General features: G+C 42.7%; 1 protein-coding gene across 1 annotated transcript; it reads right to left on the reverse strand.

Annotated features, from left to right (window-relative positions):
* Window positions 1-539: 539 nt before the first annotated feature.
* On the reverse strand, window positions 540-21,233 carry DNAJC18 (DnaJ heat shock protein family (Hsp40) member C18). The gene is made up of 8 exons (XM_045550940.1): window positions 21,114-21,233; window positions 18,875-19,061; window positions 14,453-14,598; window positions 11,610-11,795; window positions 10,755-10,864; window positions 9,091-9,200; window positions 6,678-6,850; window positions 540-755 (listed from the first exon to the last, which is right to left on the reverse strand). Exons 1-8 carry the CDS (start codon window positions 21,151-21,153, stop codon window positions 631-633), a joined length of 1,077 nt encoding a protein of 358 aa, XP_045406896.1. The 5' UTR covers window positions 21,154-21,233; the 3' UTR covers window positions 540-630.
* Between the last annotated feature and the right edge of the window lie 650 nt (window positions 21,234-21,883).

Raw genomic sequence — 21,883 nt, forward strand, 5'->3', positions numbered from 1 at the left:
GGACCCTCTGAAGGAGAGAGGGTTAAGGAAATGATAGAATCTCACATCAGGCAGTTTGCTAATGCTACTTACTGAACAGAGATTGGGATAATAGAAAACTATTGACTACAGTAGTTTAAGTTTCTCCATATTTCTCTTAGAAAATGGAAAGTTGAGTAGGAACATGTTCCAAAGGCTGAATTCTGAGGGAGATGATGACTCTATGAGGGGAAAGGTATAATTCTTGGCAGGCATTGTAAATAACTAATATTAAGCTGCTTTGGCTAAGCCTAGGAATGCCTGGGTATTAAGACTTCACTGAAGAAGGGAAGAAGGAAGAAAACATGGATCTGCTCTGGGGTGCCCTGAACTACATTCACAGAGGCAGAGTAGGTGTGAAACAGAGAGACTGAATCAAATGCTTTGCCACTACTTTAACTTAGAAGAACTGTTCCTGGCCCCTGGAGCCAATCCCCAGGCAAAAGTCTGTGATGACCAGTCTGGCTCCGTGCTCACGCTCCAACTCTGCCCAACAAAGTTAGCAAATAGTAAAATGTTCATCATTTCCTAATTTTGTATTATAAAATGGAATTAGGAACATAAATAATACCAAGTAGCAAAACCCCAACCCTGTGTAGGACTGTTATCCTCTCAGCCACCTCTGCGTAGGCCAGTAAGTTTGGAAAGTTTTTCACAGTTTTCAAGTTTCAGCGACTCTGCTTTCTGTTTCAATCGTTCATCTCTGTATAATCCTGCCAAATTTGTCAACTCCGACTCTGAAAGATAAAAGAGGTAACCAATTCATCAAGACAGCTGGAGCTCCTTTGTTTCATTTCAATATTTCTGGAATCAAAGCTCCTTTTACTTTATTTAATGCTTTATCTTTCAATTAAAGTTAAGAAACATTTACTCATGTATTCAGGAAACACGTCTTAGGCACTGGACCAGGTGCTGAGGATTAAAGGACATCTGTGATCCTGCAGTCCTACAGTATCTGTGCTCTCTTATAAAAGCACTGGTCTTAGTCCTTATCAATAAAACATTTGGCACCAGACTTAGGAAACCTGCACGTGTGCAGTAAGAGGAGCCTTCTTCATGGCCTTCCTACCAAGGGTATTCCAATGGCAGTTGGGAGAGAATGGAGTCCAGTCGCCTGTTTCTGTCATCTGAGACAGACAGCTGCTTCATTCTTTGCCCCGCGTTACTGCATCGTAACTCACAGGTGCTGACGCAGAGCCTGCCTCTGGTGGGGATGCTTCTACACGAGGCCAGCTTGCTGCCCGCTCTCTTCATTCCCTCCCCATACGTAGGGTCCTCAACTCAAAGACCAAAGGCAGCTGGGCTCTTTTAAAAGTGAAATCATCTGGATCCACTGACCTTTGTCTCCTTGACTAAATGAATTTCCTTTTCTCTTCATGGTGGAGAAGGTCATTCTATTTTTAACCAGAACATAATCTCTGCTGTGTTTCCTGACTCAACCGCGGTTTGGCTGCCTCTATTTTTATTCTTTTGTGATGTTTCAGAGACATTCTCAGGGAGAAATGCCTGAAAAGCACCTTCAGAGACATGCTGCATATTAGCAGGATGGCGTGTTTGGACAAGGAATGTGGCATCTGAAATGTTTAAAGGACCAGACTTGTGAAAATGCTATTTTAATCATTTTGAAATATGCCTATCCACCCTTAATCATCTTGCTGACAGATTTTGTTTTTTGTGGTGGAATGAAAGGTACCTGTCTGATTAATCAGCAAACCGCCTGGAAACAGGAACTAATATTTAGCTAGGGGAACAATGGCATTGCTTTCTGAATACATTTCTACCAACACAAAACACTGGCATTTCTGCTCACAATGATTCTATTTACACCAAGTAAGGCCCAAAGTGCAGATTAAGTGTAGGACTCCAGGGTGAGGGATGGATATGCATGAAAACCCTCCCTTTACAATGGGGCTGCAGAGCCTGGGCTCTAGCCCAGCAGTTGCTTGGCAAGCAGTGGGTCTCCCAGGCTCCAGAACAATGTGCTCTACCCCCCTGGGCGAGGTTGCCTGAATGCTGGCTAGCCGGGGCTTGCCTTGGCACAGCCATCCTCGCAGGTGATGGGGCTTCGTGGAGGATCACGTGTGCACCTAAACGATAGCTCTCTGCTCTTGCATCCTGCCCAGAGCTCGGCACTAACTTCACATCTTGGGCTTCTTTGGCATGCAGGAAACCTGTTCAAGAGGCCTCCTCGAAATCAGTCTGTGCCTTTAGTCCTCTGGAGCCACAGACCAGATTCTGTTGTTTTGCTTTTCCTTGAAATTATTTCTTTATATTTTTTGTTTACTGAACTTTCCTAAATGCCTCATTCTCTGAAATCCCATTCCAGGAAACATTAAGGGCTAGTGATTCTTAATATTTTCTATTAATACATTGAAGATCACTATAACAAGTTGATGAAAGATAACTGCTTTTCGCAAAACATTGTGTTGCTTTTCACAAAGCTCACTGAAACCAGGTCAGAGACCCTGCTTCAGAGGAATGAACTTGCACAGGGACAGTGTTTTGAGGAACCATGTCCCACAGCCACACTACCATGCTTAGAGAAACTTCTCTCCAAACTCCCAGTGAATCCTTTCACCCTTCAATGAACAAAGGGTCAACTCAAAGACTATGTCACTTTTGACAAGTTCTGTTAATATTCAATAACTTCTACGTAACTAAAAAAAAAAAAATCCTCAGGAGGGGCAGGATTACAAGAACACTTTTTCTTCTTAGCAAGACGTTCCCCTTGCCCCGAATGACAGTGTCACAGACGGACAGAGCAATGAACCTTAAAGGTAAAGAGATTTAGGCAAATTGCCAAGAGAAGCAAGTCCCAGGGCCTTTCCCAAAAACACCCTGTATAAGAGCCTAGATTGGAGTTTAGAGAGCTGGAAGACTCCAACAGACCCCAACTGCCCTCATGATGCAGGACAAGAGACAGTGCTGCATCCAGTCTGCAGTGCCAAGCCAAGCCTGGACTCCACCAGGAATCAGGCACTTACCACGTGCCAGACACTGTGCTAGGAGTTATAGCCATACCATCTTCTATAATCCATAGAACCTCTCTAGAAGGAAGTTAATTCTATCCCCATTTCCAAGCCTAAGCTTCTACCCACTCTGTTACCCTGCTAAAGGGCACAGAAAGAAGTGTTCCTCTGCCAGGCAGGGGCCAGGATCTCAGCTCAGCTTGGTTAGGCCAGGAGACAGTTCCTGCCTACACTTTTGTCCAGTTCAGCTGAGTGGCATGGCCACTTCGCCCGGCATCAGGTTTATTATCTAGATGCAGCTGTGAAGGAGTAAACAGGACAATTAGTGTTCATAGTAAGAGATTACTCATAAAAATTCACCCAAATTAAGCATTCTAAGGGAGAGCAGAGCAAAGAAATGAACCGAAGATTTAAAAAGTCAATGGCTAACTTTGCTAAAAACAGTTTTCATTCGGTATCTTGCCAAGAGTGAACTTTGTTCTCAAGTGGATTTATTTTTACAACCTCCAAGTGCTATATTTAACCCTGTTGGCTGCACTTGTCGCTGGGTTGGGAGGGCAGATGCTGCCTGTTCTCAAATGGCACTTGGGTTGCGTGGAGGCTCCACATAGCCGCCGCACTTAAATGCCAGAAATAGATTTTTAAGGGGTGTGTGCTGATAACCCCCATTTGGAACTCGTGGGTACATACAACAGGCTTAATCACTGGTTTTTATTTATACCTGGAGAGTGCCAAAGCTCTGAACCAGGCCTCAGGGGGACGGGAATGAAAGCTTAGAAGCCACCTTCGGTGCAGTCCTTACCATGAGCTCCTTGCATAGTTCCAGCACCTTATTGCCACAAAGGAGGATGTAGGGTGTGTGTGGGGTGGGGTGGCTATGTCTGAAGAATGTAAAATGCAGATTTTCATCTAGTTTTTGCAGAAAGCAACAAATACAAGACCCACCCAGGGCCAAGAACAATGGGAAATTTCAGGATATACACTGTGGCTTTCGCCTGATTTGGACCCGTGTATACACTCCCTTTTAGTCTAAGGCCTTTATCCTGTTCCAAAATTCCTTCCTGGTTCTAGAAACTTGTAAAATCTAGTTTAACAATGGGATAGGGTATTTCCTAAACCCTCAGTTTTTTTTAATAAAATGGAATTTCCTCCTCCTATTTAATTCCCTCTTATATCCCAGAGCCATTGCTCACCAGTCTCCTCAAGCACCTTGAGAGTGCAGTAGGGCTTTGCCCTACAGACATACAGGGGACAGACAAGGTCCCTAAGGGTTAGGGTTAGGACACTAACCCTGCCCTGTTATTCATAACCCTCAGCGTTTTCAGTGTTTCCCAGTCCTAAGAATCTTCTCTTCAAAAGACATTTGCTAAGAATCTGTTTTGAAGCAAGGACTGCCCGGGACCTGGGACACAAAATCAGTAAGACATGGTTCTTGTCTGCAGAGAGCCGTCAGTCCCGCAGGGAAGATTGACATGTACCTGTGGAACTCTGATACTGTGTGGTCAGGACTATGTTAGGAGGGTGAACAAAGTGCTTTCAGAATACAGAGGAAGAAGAGGCTGACTTGGGGGTGGAGTTGGTAGTACACGAGGGCTCATTCAGGGCTCAGCAGCACTGTGACCAAAGAGTTCACTGTTAGGTGTTTAATGATAACCAGTAATCAGATTTTAAAAATGAGTTAGAATTTGCTTTTTAAAAATTAACCAAGGTGGAGTGCGGTGGCTCACACCTGTAATCCTAGCACTCTGGGAGGCAGAGGCGGGCGGATCATTTGAGCTCAGGAGTTCAAGACCAGCCTGAGCGAGAACAAGACCCTGTCTCTACTTAAAAAAAAAAAAAAAAGAAAGAAATTAGCTGGACAAGTAAAAATACATAGAAAAATATAGCTGGGCATGGTGGCGCATGCCTGTAGTCCCAGCTACTCGGGAGGCTGAGGCAGAAGGATCACTTGAGCCCAGGAGTTTGAGGTTGCTGTGAGCTAGGGTGACGATATGGCACTCTAGCCTGGGCAACAGAGGAAGACTTTGGCTCAAAAAAAAAAAAAAGTCACCAAGGCCATTTTAGAAGATACAGTTACTAATGGGATGTGTGTGTGTGTGTGTGTAATTCAAATGGGATCAAAAGTGAAACTGGGGCCAGCGCGGTGGCTCACGCCTGTAATCCTAATGCTTTGAGAGGCCGAGGAGGAAGGATTGCTTAAGGCCAGGAGGCTGAGACTAGCCAAAGCGAGAGCAAGACCCTGTCTCCACAAAATATAGAAAAATTAGCCAGGCATGGTAGCGCATACCTATAGTCCCAACAACTTGGGAGGCTGAGGCAAGAGGATCACTTGAGCCCAGGAGTTTGAGGTTGCTGTGAGCTATGATGATGCCACTGCACTCTAGCCCAGGCCACAGGGTGAGACCCTGTCTCAAAAAAAAAAAAAAAGTGAAACTGGTCCGGGCACGGTGGCTCACTCCTGTAATCCTAGCACTCTGGGAGGCCATGGCAGGAGGAACACTTGAGCCCAGGAGGGAGTTTGAGGTAGCAGTGAGCTGTGATGAGGCCACTGTACTCTAGCCTGGGCAATAGAGCAAGACTTTATCTCAAAAAAAAGAAAAGTGAAACTGTTGACTGAGAGACAGGACTACCTGTGCTGCTGGCACTCCCTGGTGACACTCGCTAGAGCTATAGACCAGTGGCAGATGTTGTCGCCCCCACTGTCTCCAGAGAGGAGAATAGGGTGGAAGGCCTGTCACACCCACCCCTACTGAAACGGCAGACCCAGGGGGTCACTTTTGTTCTGTGTGGCCACAGCCAACTGAAGGTGAGGGTAGGGGACACCTGACTCAATACTAGGAAGCTCTAAACCTTTGGTCTGGTTCAAAAAGTTTGGTGGCTCAATGACATTTCCCTCCAGGGAATGTGAAATTAGGAAACTTGGACCAAACCAGCTAGCACCAAGAACTTAAAGGGAAGGCTTGTGATGTAGAAAGGGACCAATGGCTGGTAGGGTTGGGGAATGTGGGAGAGTGACAAGGAGGGTAGCAACCACAGTAAACCATGTCAAACAGGAGGAAGGCAGTTGGCAGGGAGAGGAGAGTGGGGCAGATGGACAGAAAGAAGAAGAGATCCAAAGAGAGGCAGACAGGTGACTGGTGCTGCTTAAGTTCCTAAGATTTCTAAGTCCTGGCCACATGTATCCTGTAATAAACTCCCCACCCCCTGCCTTTTCTGGTAGTATCCTGAATGGGCCTCACTCCTTTGACTTTGTTCACACAAACAAGTTAACCCAGGGCTGGGTACAGTGGCTCACGCCTGTAATCCTAGCACTTTGGGAGGCTAAGGTAGGAGGATCGCTTGAGGCCAAGAGTTCAAGACCAGCCTGAGCAACACAGTGAGACCCACCCTGTTTCTACAAAAAATAGAAAAAATTAGCCAGGCGTGGTAGCACATGCTTGTAGTCCCAGCTACTTGGGAGGCTGAAGTAGGAGGATACTTGAGCCCGGGAGTTTGAGGCTGCAGTGAGCTATGATCATGCCACTGCAATCTAGCCCAGGCAACAGAGTAAGACCCTGTCTCAAGAAATGAAAAGAAAACAAAACAAAACAAATTAGCCCAAACAAGGAGACTGGAGGGGTCAGGAAGCTGGAGATGCCCCTCATGCTGGGAATCAGGGCCACCAGCTAAAACTCTTTCATAGCATCTTACTTTGTTGTTTCTCCTTCCAACAGCTTGTCTGGATGTAATCGATGTAATCCTTCTCTATTGTCTTCTCCAGGTCACGCAGAGATGCTCCTCTGTAGGCCCTGTCAAAGTTTTTGTCCACAAAGTAAGGCACCTGCAGATTCTGAGTTTCTCTAGAAATGGTATAGCCCAAGGCCCTGAAATGAGAGAGAGACTCAGGTGAGCTTGTAATATTTGGCAACATCACTCTCAGCAATGGCCTCACAGATATCATTGTCCTAATCACCTTTCCATAGGCCAGATGCAGATATCTTTTTCTAACATACCCAACACTTATTAATACTTATTAGCAAAGTTATAAGTATAATATCATCATAATTGAGATTACGGGAGCATGTTCATACTGTTAATTCCAGCTTCAGCATAATCAGTTTATTCTCTTAAAGGATTCACCTCTCTTATACTGCTTTCTATGCTAAAAGTAGAATGCTGAATGTTTAAAAAAACCAATTTGTATGTTGTGGAGGACCTAGCATGGTACCTGACAGAGTAGGCTATTGTAAATGCTGGTTCAATGAACTGATTTTTATAGCAAACTATTTACAAAAAACTAGATAGCCTGTATCAACCTAACAACCAATTTTAGGATATAATAAAAAGTACTTCATACATAGCTACTAAGTGAGGATTGCAAAAAACTCAGACAAAAGATTTCAGTGATGCTTCAGGGCTAATTCTCTGTGGGTCCAACACATCTGACGATACCTGGTGCTCAGAAACATTAAGAGGTCTGAGTTGACTAAATTCTAACCATAAGGAAGTATAGAGGGGAGCTCAAATTCAAGTTAAAACAATGTGACAGCAATGTACAAAATCCAAGCTGGTTTTGTTAAAAATGGACAAATTCCATATTAAAGGAACTATATTTGGCCTTTCCCCAGCCCTCTCCTTTGATCTCGCCACTTAAGGATCTTGCCAAATGTCTAAGAGCTCAGGCCATTATTGCTCCCACCTCACTGGGGAGGGATTAGCAGAGCAAGTCCCTGCTTGCCCCACTGGCCTGACAAGAAAGGAAGTTGAAGTACAATATGGAAAAACATGGGAAACAGAGGGAATCGGGCCAGTGTGACTTGATGGCAATACCTTTCCCTGAGTCTCAGTATTGTTCTCTGTAAAAGGAAGATACTGACCTAGAATGATAGTCTTCAGTCTATAGTGATCACCCACAAAGACTCTTCCTGCTATGTATTATCCCATAGATTCGACTTTTTAAAGGTTTTTGTCCACAAAACTATAATAATGAATAACTTATTACTCATTATTATTTAAAAAAAACCAGTGATTCTCCAAATTTAGTGTAGACCAGAATTATCTGCAGGGCTTATTAAAACTCAGATTTCTGGTCCCCATCCCCAAAGTTTCTGATTTAATAAATATGGTGGGGGGGCCCAAGAATTTGCATTTCTAACATGTTGTTAGTTGATACTGAGGATGGCTGGTCTGGGAACCAAACTCTGAGAAATGAATCAACTGAAATAATTGAAGAAACAAAAAAATTCCCATCAGAGTTTCTAATCTATATATAATAACAAGCATCACACTTAATTTCTATATTTTCAGCAAAGAACTGCGATACTATAGTCTGACTATATAGCCTTATTGTAAGTAAATGTCCCCTTCTTGAAATTTTTAAATGGAAAAGAATCACTTGGCCCGGTGCAGTGGCTCACGCCTGTAATCCTAACACTCTGGGAGGCCGAGGCGGGTGGATCATTTGAGCTCAGGAGTTTGAGACCAGCCTGAGCAAGAGCAAGACCCCCGTCTCTACTAAAAAATAGAAAGAAATTAACTGAACAACTAAAAATATATAGAAAAAATTAGCTGGGCATGGTGGCACATGCCTGTAGTCCCAGCTACTCGGGAGGCTGAGGCAGAAGGATTGCTTGAGCCCAGGAGTTTGAGGTTGCTGTGAGCTAGGCTGATGCCACGGCACTCCAACCTGGGCAACAGAGCGAGACTCTGTCTCCAAAAAAAAAGAATCACTCAATTCCAGTTACTATGCTCCCAGGCCCACAGGGGTCCAGTAATCCTATCACATCTCAATAGGGTCCTTTCTAACTCTACCATGGCATGATAACGTTTTAATATGAACCTCAAGTTATTCCACTGATGCTTCAGAAACCAGTTATTGCTGTTCTGCAGCTGACCAGGTGATGTCACTGTAGAACAAAATAATCCATCTCCTGAGGAGCACATGAGGCTGCCTACAGTATTTTTACTAGGATCTCTACTATTACTACCTTGCTGTTCCTTTAAACATAAAATCAGTGTTTCTACAGCAAAAGGTGAAATGAAATGTTAGTAATGTATCAGCAAAACCTTCAAGTCTTTCATTCTCCAGATTGTTACTGAGAAAGATTATAAAAATCTGACTTACGGTTTATAGAATAGACTATATGGAGGGTTAGCAGCCAGCAGCTGAGTAATGACAGATATAATCACAATCACAAGAACTGGAAGCAGCTGAACAAATGCAGAATATGTTGTCTGAAAAAGAAAAAATATTTGTTGTAAGTGTTCTTTGTTAACATAAAGCTTGGGTCCGGTGCAGTAGTTCACACTTGTAATCCCAGAGCTTTGGGAGTCCAAGGTGGGAGGACCACTTGAGGCCAGGAGTTCAAGACCAGCTAGAGCAACATAGTGAGACCCCGCTGCTACAAAAAATAAAAAAAATTAGCCAGGCATGGTGGCCTGCCTGTAGTCCCAGCTACTCAGGTGGCTGAGGCGGGAAGATTGCTTGAACCCAGGAATTCAAGGTTACAGTGAGCTATAAACTAAGACTGTGCCACTCACTCTAGCCTAGGTGACAGAGCAAGAGCCTGTCTCTTAAAAAAAATAAAAAATTAAAAATAAAAACCAAAAAGCTTATTTAAAAAAGATAGTTTCCCCCCACTTAAAAAAATACAAATTACCAGTGCATGCACAGGAGGGTCCCCGAAGCCCAAGACTTTTCTAGGAAGGCTATACTTCTAGCATTTCCTTTGAGTATCATGTTAGCACTTCAAAAGTTTCAGATTTTGGAGCATTTCAAATTTTAGATTTTCAGATTAGGGATGTTCAACCAGTAAGTATAATACAAATATTCCAAAATCTGAACAAATCCAAAATTCAAAATACTTCTGGTTCCAAGCATTTCAGATAAGGGATACTCAACCTGTATCAAACAACCGTTATTCTCTCTGCAAGCAGGCTGAAGGAGGCCCACCAACAACCTAGACTGACACCCAGTAATCCTCCTGTAGCCCCCTTTTCTAAGACTAATGAAGCAGACACCTCTAGGTAAGTCTGTCCAGACTACCGCTCACAGGGATGGGGCTCTAGGAGCCATGTCAGGATTATGCAACTCTGTGGCCTTGGCCACAGACTGGACTGGGGGAACATCTGACTCTTGCAGGGATAATCACATCCTCTCTCCTAGGAATCTGGGGCTGAGATTCATCACCCTTCACTGCTGGGTGAAGGGTGTCACTTTTAGAAAGGACACGTCCTACTCTCAGGCACTATGGACTAACCATTTGCAAGGAGAAGTAGAACAAGCCAGGCTGCTTACAGAAAACAAACCATAGGCAAAGAATCATGGGAAAACTGGAAACAATCTGGCCCCAAAGATTCATGGAGAGCACAGCTGCCTGGAAGACTGACAGCATCCCTGGTCCTGGTTCTTGTCCATCTGAGGCCCAGCTATGCTTCTTGCCCTTGAGCTTCGTAAGACTCCCTTGATCCCTTACCTTAAACATCTTTTAGTTCTGAATATTTTGTAGGGGGTTCTTATTTTCTGCAGTAAAGAAAACCTTGATCAAGACAGCCCAACAGGGAAACTGAGATCCTGGGATAGCCACCAAAGAATGGGTAGCGGGGAAGAGACAGCATTCTGGCCTATCTGTGCCAATTATCCAGCTCTTCTGACAGTTGCCTCTGCTTTCCTAAAGCACATTTTAGCAACACATCTCAAGTTTAACTTCTAAAACCTGATCATACACCATAAAGGTAGGCTTAGTACAACTGTTTATGGGCAGCTGTTCTCCTCTCCTCCCTAGACACCTGAGGGTTATCTTCTTCCTCTTCCTTCCGTGTCTGTGTCCTCTCATGTCGGTGCCGCCAGTGGTAACAGTGAATGTCATCTGTCACATTTGAAAACATATGAATATTTCCTGGAAAGGAAAAAAAAATACTTAGCACTGGATACGGCAAACACTCCTTCCTTGCTTTTTTCAAGGTCCTTGTTCCCAGTTAGGTTTGTTAAGGATAGAGGATCGGCCCATTTTACCCAGTAGAAAAATAAGACAGTAGGTAAGCCAAGTGAATCAGCTGGGGATAGATATGCTTAGCTCTGCTGACTTCATTTAAATAGTCCTTTGCAACTAGTAAGTGAGAGAACCCCGAAAGGCTAGAGAGGGAGAGCATTTTGGTCATGAATCCTATCTGGCATGCCCATGTCAGCTTCCATGCCCAATATCACTGGGATCTGTTAATAGCAACTCACAGAATTCAATTTACTTCCTGGGCATTGAATTATCCCAACTTCCAACTTGTTGGGGGGCTACTTTTCTAACTCTTACCTTTATAACTGCTGTTTTGTAATAATCATAATAGGAATTTTGTTCCTTGTTATAAAGTGCTTAAAAATGCCTAATTCTCATAGTGACCCTGTGAAGTAGGTAATATTATCAGCCCCATCTTTCTGGTGAGAAAACAGGGTCAGAGAGACTAAAATGATTTGGTAAAACTTAGGCACAGCTGGAGGCTGGAGACTTGCCTCAAATTCATGTTCAACTGATTCCAAATTCTTGCTGTTTCACCATACCACTGTCCCTCTATTCGTATCTTCAAACAGGAGCTTGCTGAGAGCCATAAATGAAGAAATATTTTTAAGAATGATAATTTTGGGATACTAACCTGTAGGAAAATGTCCTCCAAAGAAGACGTTGAATAGCTCTTCTGGAGTGATGTCAGCTTCAAAGTCTCTGTAATAATTATAAGGTCTGGCTCGAGGGGCAGTGAAAGTCATTTGCTCATCTCCATATTCATCATAGCGGAGTCTCTTGTCAGGATTGCTCAGGACTGCAAAGGCATTTCCTATGGCTGCAACCAATAAAAAGAAGCACGTGAGCACACAGTCTGCTGTAGCTGAAGGTGATCACAGCAGAGGCAATGAAAAGCCCAGAGTTGATCAGTGCTGGACAACTTCACAGGGGCCCAAGGGAGAGGTGCTCAGATTGGAAAGTTCCCCAAAGTGCTTGTCCTTGAGGTTTTCCATATTCTAGTTTGATAAGCCAAAAACAACAACACTGGAATCAGAGGAAGTAAGAACTACTGCTGAGTGAGAATTAACTCCCAATCAACAGTCCCTGAGTGATCCCAGCTATCCTAGAAGCTAGGACCCCCCTCCTCCCCGGCCCAATTCAGGTTGCTAATTACCACAAGTCAGACATGTTGGGGAAAAGCCCTCCAACTGGCCAGTACTGTTCATTCATCAAAAATGTGTTTTTACTTCATTTGAGAGCAATAGTTTACAGTTGGAAACAATTCACACATAAGTAGTGGTATTCTAATTTGAAGTCAGAAACAATTTCCTGAATTGTCTCCTGAAACAATCTTAGTAAAAACCCTCCTGCTAGGCTAAAAACAAAGCTTACTTTAGAAAATGATCTTTTGAAATTAAGAAATGTATCTTCAATGTCTCAGTGAGGGATCAAAGACTGAATAGATTAAATATGCCTACCATCACCTCTCCTCCCTACGCAGAAATGTGCAAACTTTGTCCAGTTTCATTTAAACATGAATTCAGTAGCACCAATCAATAGAAACCTCAAAAAAAATCTTTTAAGACATCCCACCCCCTACCTGTAATTCAGTCAACACTATCAGAAACACAGTCAGAAAGAGCATGTCATTATGATTCTTCTACCTAGGGAATTGGTAAATGTTTACAGCAATAAAACAGCTAAGCTGAAAAAACAAACAAAGGAACCTAAACAAATTTGCTTAAACATTCACATTCCTTGAAATCTAACAGATTTTCCAAAGAAATGTCATTAGTCTGTGAGAAACCTTTCATGAAGGTGTAAGGAGAGCTTGGGTTATCTGCTTGTTTCCTTGGAGAAATTGTGGGGAGAAGTAGATTTACAATGGCAAATCAGCAAAGGTAGATTGTCCTCTGAGATGAATGTTGACTTTTAAAAATTTCTCAGATCCATCATTTTTTACCTTTTCTTTTGAAAAATGTCAAACCTACAGAAAAGTTGAAAAATAGTACAATAAACACATGTGTACCCTTCACCTTGCCACGCTGTCACACTATGCATACTGTGGTAACTACAAATTCCTTTTGTTGAACCATTTGAAAGTAGGCTATAGATATTCTGACATTTCACCCCTAAACACTTCAAGATATAACTCCTAAGAAGAGAGACATTCTCCTATATGGTCACAATATTATTATTAAAGCTAAGAAAATTAATACCATCAAATCCAATATATCCATGTAAGATCCATGTATTGCATTTGGTTTTATGTCTTTTACTTTTTTCTAATCTATCAATAATAGGACAGTCCCTATCTTTTTTGTTTTTCATTATATTGAATTTTTTGAAGAACAGGTCAGTATTCTTGAAGAATGTTTCATATTCTGATCATTTCCTCATTATTAGATTCAGGCCAAACATTTTGGCAAGAATACCACATAGGTGCTGTACCACATAATGTTATGTTCTCCGAGTATTGGTGATACTGAGTTGGATCACTTGGTTAAAGTGGTGACAGCCAGATATCTCCATTATAAAGGAATTTTTCCCCTTTGTAAATCAATAACTATTCTGTGGGGTGATAGTTTGAGATCATGTGACAATAACCTACCACTCACTGGTTTTAGCATCCAGTGATGATCCTCTTGCCTGAAAATGACTTCACTGTGGATAAAGTTCTTAAAACTTGTATTCATGTGTTGGGTTCAAAATATTTTTTTAAGAATACATTTCTGAAAACATCATGGAAATCAATGAAAAAAAGATTTGATCTATAACTGTATTTATATTCTTTTTTTATTTTTTTTGAGACAGAGTCTCACTCTGTTGCCCTGGGTAGAGTGCGATGGCATCATCATAGCTCACTGTAGTTTTAAACTTCTGGGCTCAAGTAGCTGGGACTATAGGTGTGTGCCACAACACCCAGCTAATTTTTTTATTTTTAGTAGAGACGGGGTCTCACTTTTGCTCAGGCTGGTCTTGAACTCTGAGCTCAAGCGAGCTCCCGCCTCGGCCTCCCAGAGTGCTAGGATCACAGGTGTGAGCCACTGTGCCCAGCCTATAATCTATATTTGTATTCTTTATACACAGATTTTTCAGATAAACATGTTAATAATAGGGGTTTCATGACCAAAGAGTTCCATGGTCAAAGAAGTTTGGGAATGCTGCATTAGGCCCTACTCATAAGCAGCCATCAGCAGGTAAGTTCCACAAGAGACATCATCTCTGTTTCTTTCACCCTGGAACCTGGTCTTCAATAATACCTTCAAAAAGGTCTTCAATAAATATTTGCTAAATCAATGAATAAATGGTTCCAAAAGGTATTACAAAGAAACCAAATATTTTTTTCCAAAAGAAATTAAGGTAAGTGGATAAAGGCCAGTAGGAGCCATACTGATATTCACTGTTGAAGAGGTGTGGCAGGGGAAGGCTAAAAACAACTTCCTATGACCAACCATCACATGCATAGCATTAAGCATAAGTTCAGGATCAGACCTTTGAAAGCATCTGTTGCTCCAGGAGCACAGTTCTTGTCAGGGTGAAATTTCAGAGCAAGTTTTCTGTAAGCTTTCTTAAGCTCTTCATCACTGGCATTTCGAGAAACACCTAGAATTTCATAGTAATTTCTGCATTTCTTAATCCTAAAAAAAAAATCAGAAACACATATGTCTATTATACAAAGCCCCCTTTTGTATAACTACAAGGTATTATTTTGCAAAGTGGAGGGGAAAATAATACATCAATCCTCATGCTAATCTATGAAACCCAAAACAAACCTACAAGAAAATTAGTGAACACGTTAATGAAACACTCAAATTCATTAACAATGTCTTCCTCCCACCCAGAGCTTAATGCCTTTCCAAGTACTTTTACATCTACTATTTTACTCTTCCTATATGCTTGGAAGTGAGTAGAACAGGCATGCTAATCCTTACATCAAGGTTCAGGCTAAGATCCCGAGAAATGAACCACAGGACAGCAAAGCTAAAAGAAACAGTTAATCACCCCGTTTGTTTATATTTTTCTCTCTTTCTTTTTCTTTATGGCGATCTTTTTTTTTTTTTTTTTTTTTTTGAGAGAGAGTCTCACTCTGTTGCCCAGGCTAGAGTGCCATGGCGTCAGCCTAGCTCACAGCAACCTCAAACTCCTGGGCTCAAGCAATCCTTCTGCCTCAGCTTCCCAAGTAGCTAGGACTACAGGCGTGCGCCACCATGCCCGGCTAATTTTTTCTATATATTTTTAGTTGGCCCACTAATTTCTTTCTATTTTTAGTAGAGATGGGGTCTCGCTCTTGCTCAGGCTGGTATTGAACTCCTGAACTCAAGTGATTCACCCGCCTCGGCCTTCCAGAGTGCTAGAATTACAGGTGTGAGCCACTGTGCCCAGCCTATGGCTGTATTTTTTAAAAAGTTTTTTAAAAAGTGTATATATATAAAACAAAGGCATCTTCAAAGGTGTAATCCTTCCACGCTTTCATAATGTTCTGTCTGTTGGAGTTCTCTGCCATAGCTTTGACAATGCTTTCCATAGAGTACCACGTGTAATGAGCCTTAAAGATCTTTATGACCCTCTGATCAAGAAGCTGAATTAGAGTAAAGACGTGTTTATGGGCAAGTAGACCACTTTGACGCCTTCAGTGTTTAACTCATGGGGTTCTGGGTGGCCACTCTCCAATATTGAAAGAACTTTAAAAGGCAGTCCTTTACTGGCAAGGTAATTCCTGACTTTAGGGACAAAGCATTGATAGAACCAATCCAGAAAAAGGGTTCTTATTGTCCAGGCCTCCTCGTCGTACAACCAAAAGACTGGCAGCTTGTATTAATCTTTTCCCTTAAAGTCTCGGGGGTTAGCAGCTTTATAGATAAGGGCAGTCCTGATCACAAACCTGACTGCATTTGCACAAAACAGTAGAGTTAGCCTATCTCTTCCTGCCTTAATTCCTGGTGCTCGCTTTTCTACCTTACAAATAAATGTCCTTTATGGCACTTTTTTCAAGAATAGGGCACTTTTGTTGCACCAAAAACCTGTTCATGCATACATCTTTTCTCCTCAATGATTTTCTTAATTGCATCTGGGAACTTGTTTGCTGCCTCTTAGTTGGCAAAAGCTGCTTTTCCTGTTATTTTGACATTTTTAAGGCCAAACATCTTTCTAAAATTATGAAACCATCCTCTGCTGGCAATCAATTCTCCAGCTTTAGATCCTTCACCTTCCTTTTGCTTTAAGTTGTCGTATAATGACTTTGTTTTTTATCAAATCATATTAGAGTCTACAGGTATATCTTTCTTGCAGCAATTCTGCACCCACATAAAATCTCCCTTTTCAATAAAAGATAAAAAGGTATTGTGCAAAAAGTGTAAGGTTTTTGTATCTGCTGGCATAGCTACAGTGACAGCTTCACAAATTTCCTTTTCTTTTTTTAAACATGGTCCTCACACTGGATTCATTTATCTTGAAATGGCAGGCAACTGACGCTGCAGACCTCAATGTACAGAACATATCAAGGAATTCAACTTTTTCTTGTAACGGCTTGACTTTGCTTATTGAGAGCACTTTAGTATCACTAGTGGCACTTCGTATAGATCCCATGGTGTTATTCAAGGTTTATAGTATTGCACTAAACACAATGAAAAATCCTTGAGAACTGAGAGAGATCCCTTTTTACTATAATATGCAATTTACGAGAGAGAAACTGCTCACACAGAGATGATTAGCATCACAGGGTGTTTTAAGTGGATACTCACAACACTTGAGCTCAGTACAATAACAATAGGAAGTGGCTATGAAATTATTACAGTAGTACAATATGTACTACAGTTAATTTTACACAGTTATGATTTAATACTGCATCTCTACATTTGTTTACATTTCTCTCAACTGCAAATGGTGCCATGTACAGCCTGTGATTGTGTATGTAAGTTTTGATAAACTTTTTTTTTTTTTTTTTAGAGACAAGGTCTCACTCTGTTGCCTTGGCTAGCATGCAGTGGCACGACCACAGTTCACTGTAGCCTCGAACTCCTAGGCTCAAGGGATCCTCTTGCCTCTGCCTCCTGAGTAGATGGGACTACAGACACACACCACCATGCCCGGCTAATTTTTCTATTTTTTGCAGAGTTGGAGTCTCACTCTTGCTCAGGCTGGTTTCAAACCCCGGGCCTGAAGCAAGCTCTCATCTTGGCCTCCCAAAGTGCCAGGATTACAGGGGTGAGCCATGATGCCCAGCCAAGATGTATAATACTTTTTATATGTTGCTGGATTTGATTTGCTAATATTTTAGAAACTATATCCATATAGAATTTTTTTTTTTTTTTTTTGAGACAGAGTCTCACTTTGTTGCCTGGGCTAGAGTGCCGTGGTGTCAGCCTAGCTCACAGCAACCTCAAACTCCTGGGCTCAAGCAATCCTGCCTCAGCCTCCCGAGTAGCTGGGATTACAGCCATGCGCCACCATGCCCAGCTAATTTTTTCTATATATTTTTAGTTGTCCAGGTAATTTCTTTCTATTTTTAGTAGAGACGGGGTCTCGCTCTTGCTCAGGCTGGTCTTGAACTCCTGAGCTCAAACGATCCACCCGCCTCGGCCTTCCAAAGTGCTAGGATTACAGGCGTGAGCCACCGCGCCCGGCTCATACAGGATATTGGTTGGTAGTTTAGTTTACTTGTGATATCTTTGTCTGGTTTTGGTTATAGGGTAATACTTGCCTCATAGAGTAAGTTGGGAAGTGTTCCCTTCACTTGTATATTTCTGTAAAAGTTTATGAAGGATTAGTGTTAATGATTCTTCAAACATTTGGTAGAATTCATCAGTGAAATCAGCTGGGCAGTTGGCTTTTCTTCATGGGAAATTTTTTGATTATTAATTCAATCTCCTTATTTGTTGTAGGTCTACTTGGAGTTTTTATCCTTTCTTGAATGAGTTTCAGTAATTTTTATCTTTCTAGGAATTTGTCCATTTCATGTAGGTTATCTAATTTGTTGGCATACATAGTATGTTCTTATAATCCTTATTATTTTTGTTAAGATTGGTAGTGATAAACCCTCTTTCATTCCTGAATTTAGTTATTTGAGTCTTCTCTCTCTCTCTCTCTCTCTTTTTTTTTTTTTTTTTGGTCAGTCTAGCAGCTAAAGGTTTGTCAATTTTGTTGACATTTTCAAAGAACCAACTTATGGCTTTGTTGGCTTTCTCTTTTGTTGTTTTTCTAGCCTCTATTTTATTTATTTCCACTCTATATCATTCCTTTATTGTGCTTACTTGGGTTTAGTTTGCTCTGCTTTTTCTAGTTTCTTAAGGTAGAGAATTAGATTATTGACTTGGACTCTTTTTTAAAAAACAAGCATTTACAGATATAAATTTTCTTCTAAGCACTGCTTTAGCTGTATCCCATATGTTTTGATACGTTATATTTTCATTTTCATTCATCTCAAAGCATTTTCCACTTTTCCTTCTGATTTCTTCTGTGACCTATTTGCTTTTTAGGAATTTGTGGTTTAATTTCCACGTATTTATGAATTTCCCACATTTCCTTCTGTTATTTATTTCAGAGAACATACATTATATGACTTCAATCTTTTTAACATTATTGAGGCTTGTTTTATGGCCTAAGATATGGTCTATCCTAGAGAATATTACACTATCCTTGAAAAGATTGTGTATTCTATTGTTGGTAGAATGTTTTATAGATGTATGTTAATCTAGTTGGATTCTCCTGCCTCTCTTAAAGTAGAAGCAAGGCAGTCAGCTCACATTATACCCTAATTTCCCCCTTCTACCTAGTCTTCCCTCTGAGGTCAAGAAGCTACAGTGCTTCAATAATAATAATAATAACACTCAATACTTACATAGCACATCCTCTGTGCCAGGCACTCTTCTAAGCACTTTATATAAAATCATTCATTTAATCCCACCGCATGCTCACCTTTGTACTCCAAGCAGCTGTTCCTCGCTGTAAGTAGAGTTTCCCTCACCCTGTCGGGTCTGATTCCGCTCATTTTCAGACTTCTTTTCCTTTTTTGCCTTCCTGCAGTTACAGCAACCACAGGAGTCATGACTCTCAGGAGGTCTGTCTTCCGGGTATTTGTTTCTTCTAACTGCATCAATGTAAGCTGCAAAGCAATAGCCCCTCCATTAGGCCTCCATCTGTCCCTGCAAATCAACTTTGCTACCTGCCTTAACTCTCTGGGAGGCTGTTTGTAAGCATGAGAAGTGAGGACCAGGCTAATGATGTCATGCTGACTTTTAAGCATCTAAACAGGCCGGTGGCTCATGCCTATAATCCCAGCATTTTTGGAGGCTGACGCAGGAGGATCACTTGAGGCCAGGAGTTCAAGACCAGCCTGAGCAACACAGCAAGACCCCATCTCTACAAACAATTTAAAAATTAGCTGAGTGTGGTGGCACACACCTGTAGTCCCAGCTACTTGGGAGGCTGAAGCAGGATAATGGCTTGAGCCCCTGAGTTTGAGGTTGCAGTGAGCTATGATCACATTACTGCACTCTAGCCTGGGCTATAGAGTGAGACCCTGTCTCAAAAAAAAAATTTTTTTTTACAGGCACACACCTGTCATCCTAGTTACTCAGGAGGCTAAGGTAAGAGGCAGGAGGTAGGAGGCATGAGGCAGGAGGATTGCTTGAGCCCAGGAGTTTGGAGTTACAGTGAGCTGTGATCATGCCACTACATTCTAGCCTGGGCTACAGAGTGAGATTCTGTCTCAAAAAACAAAAGGCATCCAAACCAACATCTTCCCTGAGAAAACAATACAGAAAGTATAGGAAGCAACCAGGAAAAACTTATAAATGCCAGAAACATAAAGCACAATAATGTCCACCATACCTACAGCAGCCAGTCTGCAAAAAATCTTGACTCAGAGCCAGAAAAGGGGCTCAAGAAGCCTCTGCCCAATAGCCTGCCTTTCGTGCAGCATACACAGAAACCTATTTCTCTGTGGTCCATAGTCAAAGTGACACTGCTCATAAAATAATATTTCTTGTTGCAATGTTTCCCACCCCCAAGATTTAAAGTAGAGAGGAGTTCAATGCTTTTAAACTAACACTTATAGAACTAATATGTACCAAGACACTTGGCTAGATAGATCAGGGGGATGTACGGGTAAGACCTACTCCTGACCACAAAGAGCTTACAGTTTAATGGGAGAGGATTCAATAAATCCTAACCCCCGCAGACTGTGAAGAGGATCATAAGCAATGCAATCAAAAAGGGTAGAGGGTTCATGTCTTGTCTGGAGGATCTGGCAAAGCTTTAAAAATATCTGTCTTTTTTTCCCCCCTCTCATCAGGGACCTCATGCAGGAATAAAAATATCTTTCTTCTGCTTAACATCCCTCAGTGATTACCCACTGCTCCTTGACACTATTCCTCTAAGTCTGCCTGCCTAAGTCTAACGCATCCTTCATGTCACCATATATGACACTTTCTCCATGAACCCTCCCTTGACACCAAGGCTGTGTTGGTTGATTTGTCTGTGTGCTCCCCAAATCTCCGACCTTGCTGTGTAGCCCAGGACTTATTAGCCCCTGTTTTGTAATTGGCTGTTTACCTATCAATCTCTCTCAGTGGACTGAGAGTTCTGTAAGCTCAGGGGCCCGTGTCAGTCAAATCCCCGCTGCAGGATCAGCATAATGCGGAATACGTAATATGCACTGGATCAACACTTTTTGCCTAACTGTAGGATGGAAAAGGCCGGCCTATCGGTCCTGATGCAGACTGGAGGGACAAGATCAAACCAGGACTGAAGGTCCGGTGGCCCAGTTAGGGGGAGGATAAGGGGCAGGTAAGCAATCGAGATGGCAGCGTCCGCGGGCCCTCCAGTCACCCTGGCACGGGCAGGGCCTGACAGCTGCGGGCCCTGGGCGGGGCACGGGAGCGGTCGGGGCTGGGGCTGGGGGCCGGAGGCAACAAGTCATCACCGGTGTTTCTGGGCTCCTGTCCAGGTCCTCAGTTTCCCGGTTTCCGGATCCCGGCCCCTGCCCTGGGCGGTCCCCCACCCCATCCGAATCCTGCTCAGATTCAGCATCTTCTCACAGGCCTCCATCTTTCACCTCAGGCCCACGATCTCAGCTCTTATGCTCCTTCAGGGGCCCCATCCCTGCTCTCTCCCGAACGCCGCCCTGTCCCACCGTCCGGCCAGGACCTGGTACCTTCGGTCCAGCGCTCCCCGCTGCCCAGAGTCGCCGCCATATCTGTTCCCAGTCAGCAGGTCCACTGAGCCTCCCCGGCGCCCAAGGCTGAAAGAGAAGGGGGCGCGGAGCGCGGGGCACGCTGGTCATTGTAGTCCAGTCCATACGGGCTGCCAGGGCACTGGACTACAACTCCCGGCAGGCTCTGCGCAAGAGCCCGTCGGGGATGCAGAGATGCAAAGGGGCTCGACCTTTGGCCGGGCGGCTTGGGGAGGTTTAGTGCTGCGAGATGACTGCTACGCGGCTATCGGCTTTTCCTCATCTATAGAGGAGGGATAGTGGCTTCGGCCCCGGACCTTGCGGACATCCAGCGAGGAGCGACTGAAGTCCTGCCTCGGAAGGACTTCGCAAAGTATAGGGTAGAAGATGACAGTATGACCATTATTCGCCTCAGGTATGTCCTTTTATTTTTGTATTTTTATTTATTTATTTATTTATTTATTTATTTATTTATTTATTTATTTATTTATTTATTTATTTATTTATTTATTTATTTATTTTTGAGACAGAGTCTCGCTCTGTTGCCCGGGCTAGAGTGCCATGGCGTCAGCCTAGCTCACAGCAACCTCAAACTCCTGGGCTCAAGCGATCCTCCTGCCTCAGCCTCCCAAGTAGCTGGGACTACAGGCATGTGCCACCATGCCCGGCTAATTTTTTTCTATATATATTTTTAGCTGTCCAGATCATTTCTTTCTATTTTTAGTAGAGACGGGGTCTCGCTCTTGCTCAGG

This window comes from Lemur catta, chromosome 5 (assembly GCF_020740605.2).
Source record: "Lemur catta isolate mLemCat1 chromosome 5, mLemCat1.pri, whole genome shotgun sequence".
Lineage (NCBI taxonomy): Eukaryota > Metazoa > Chordata > Mammalia > Primates > Lemuridae > Lemur > Lemur catta.

Coding starts and splice junctions, on each gene's coding strand:
- DNAJC18 (XM_045550940.1), bottom strand. CDS start 21,153: ATGGCGGCGACTCTGGGCAGCGGGGAGCGCTGGACCGAAG. Junction 11,796..14,452: donor AGCAACAGATGCTTTCAAAG/GTCTGATCCTGA, acceptor TATTGGTTGCAG/CCATAGGAAATGCCTTTGCA. Junction 10,865..11,609: donor TGGAGGACATTTTCCTACAG/GTTAGTATCCCA, acceptor TTTCCTTTCCAG/GAAATATTCATATGTTTTCA.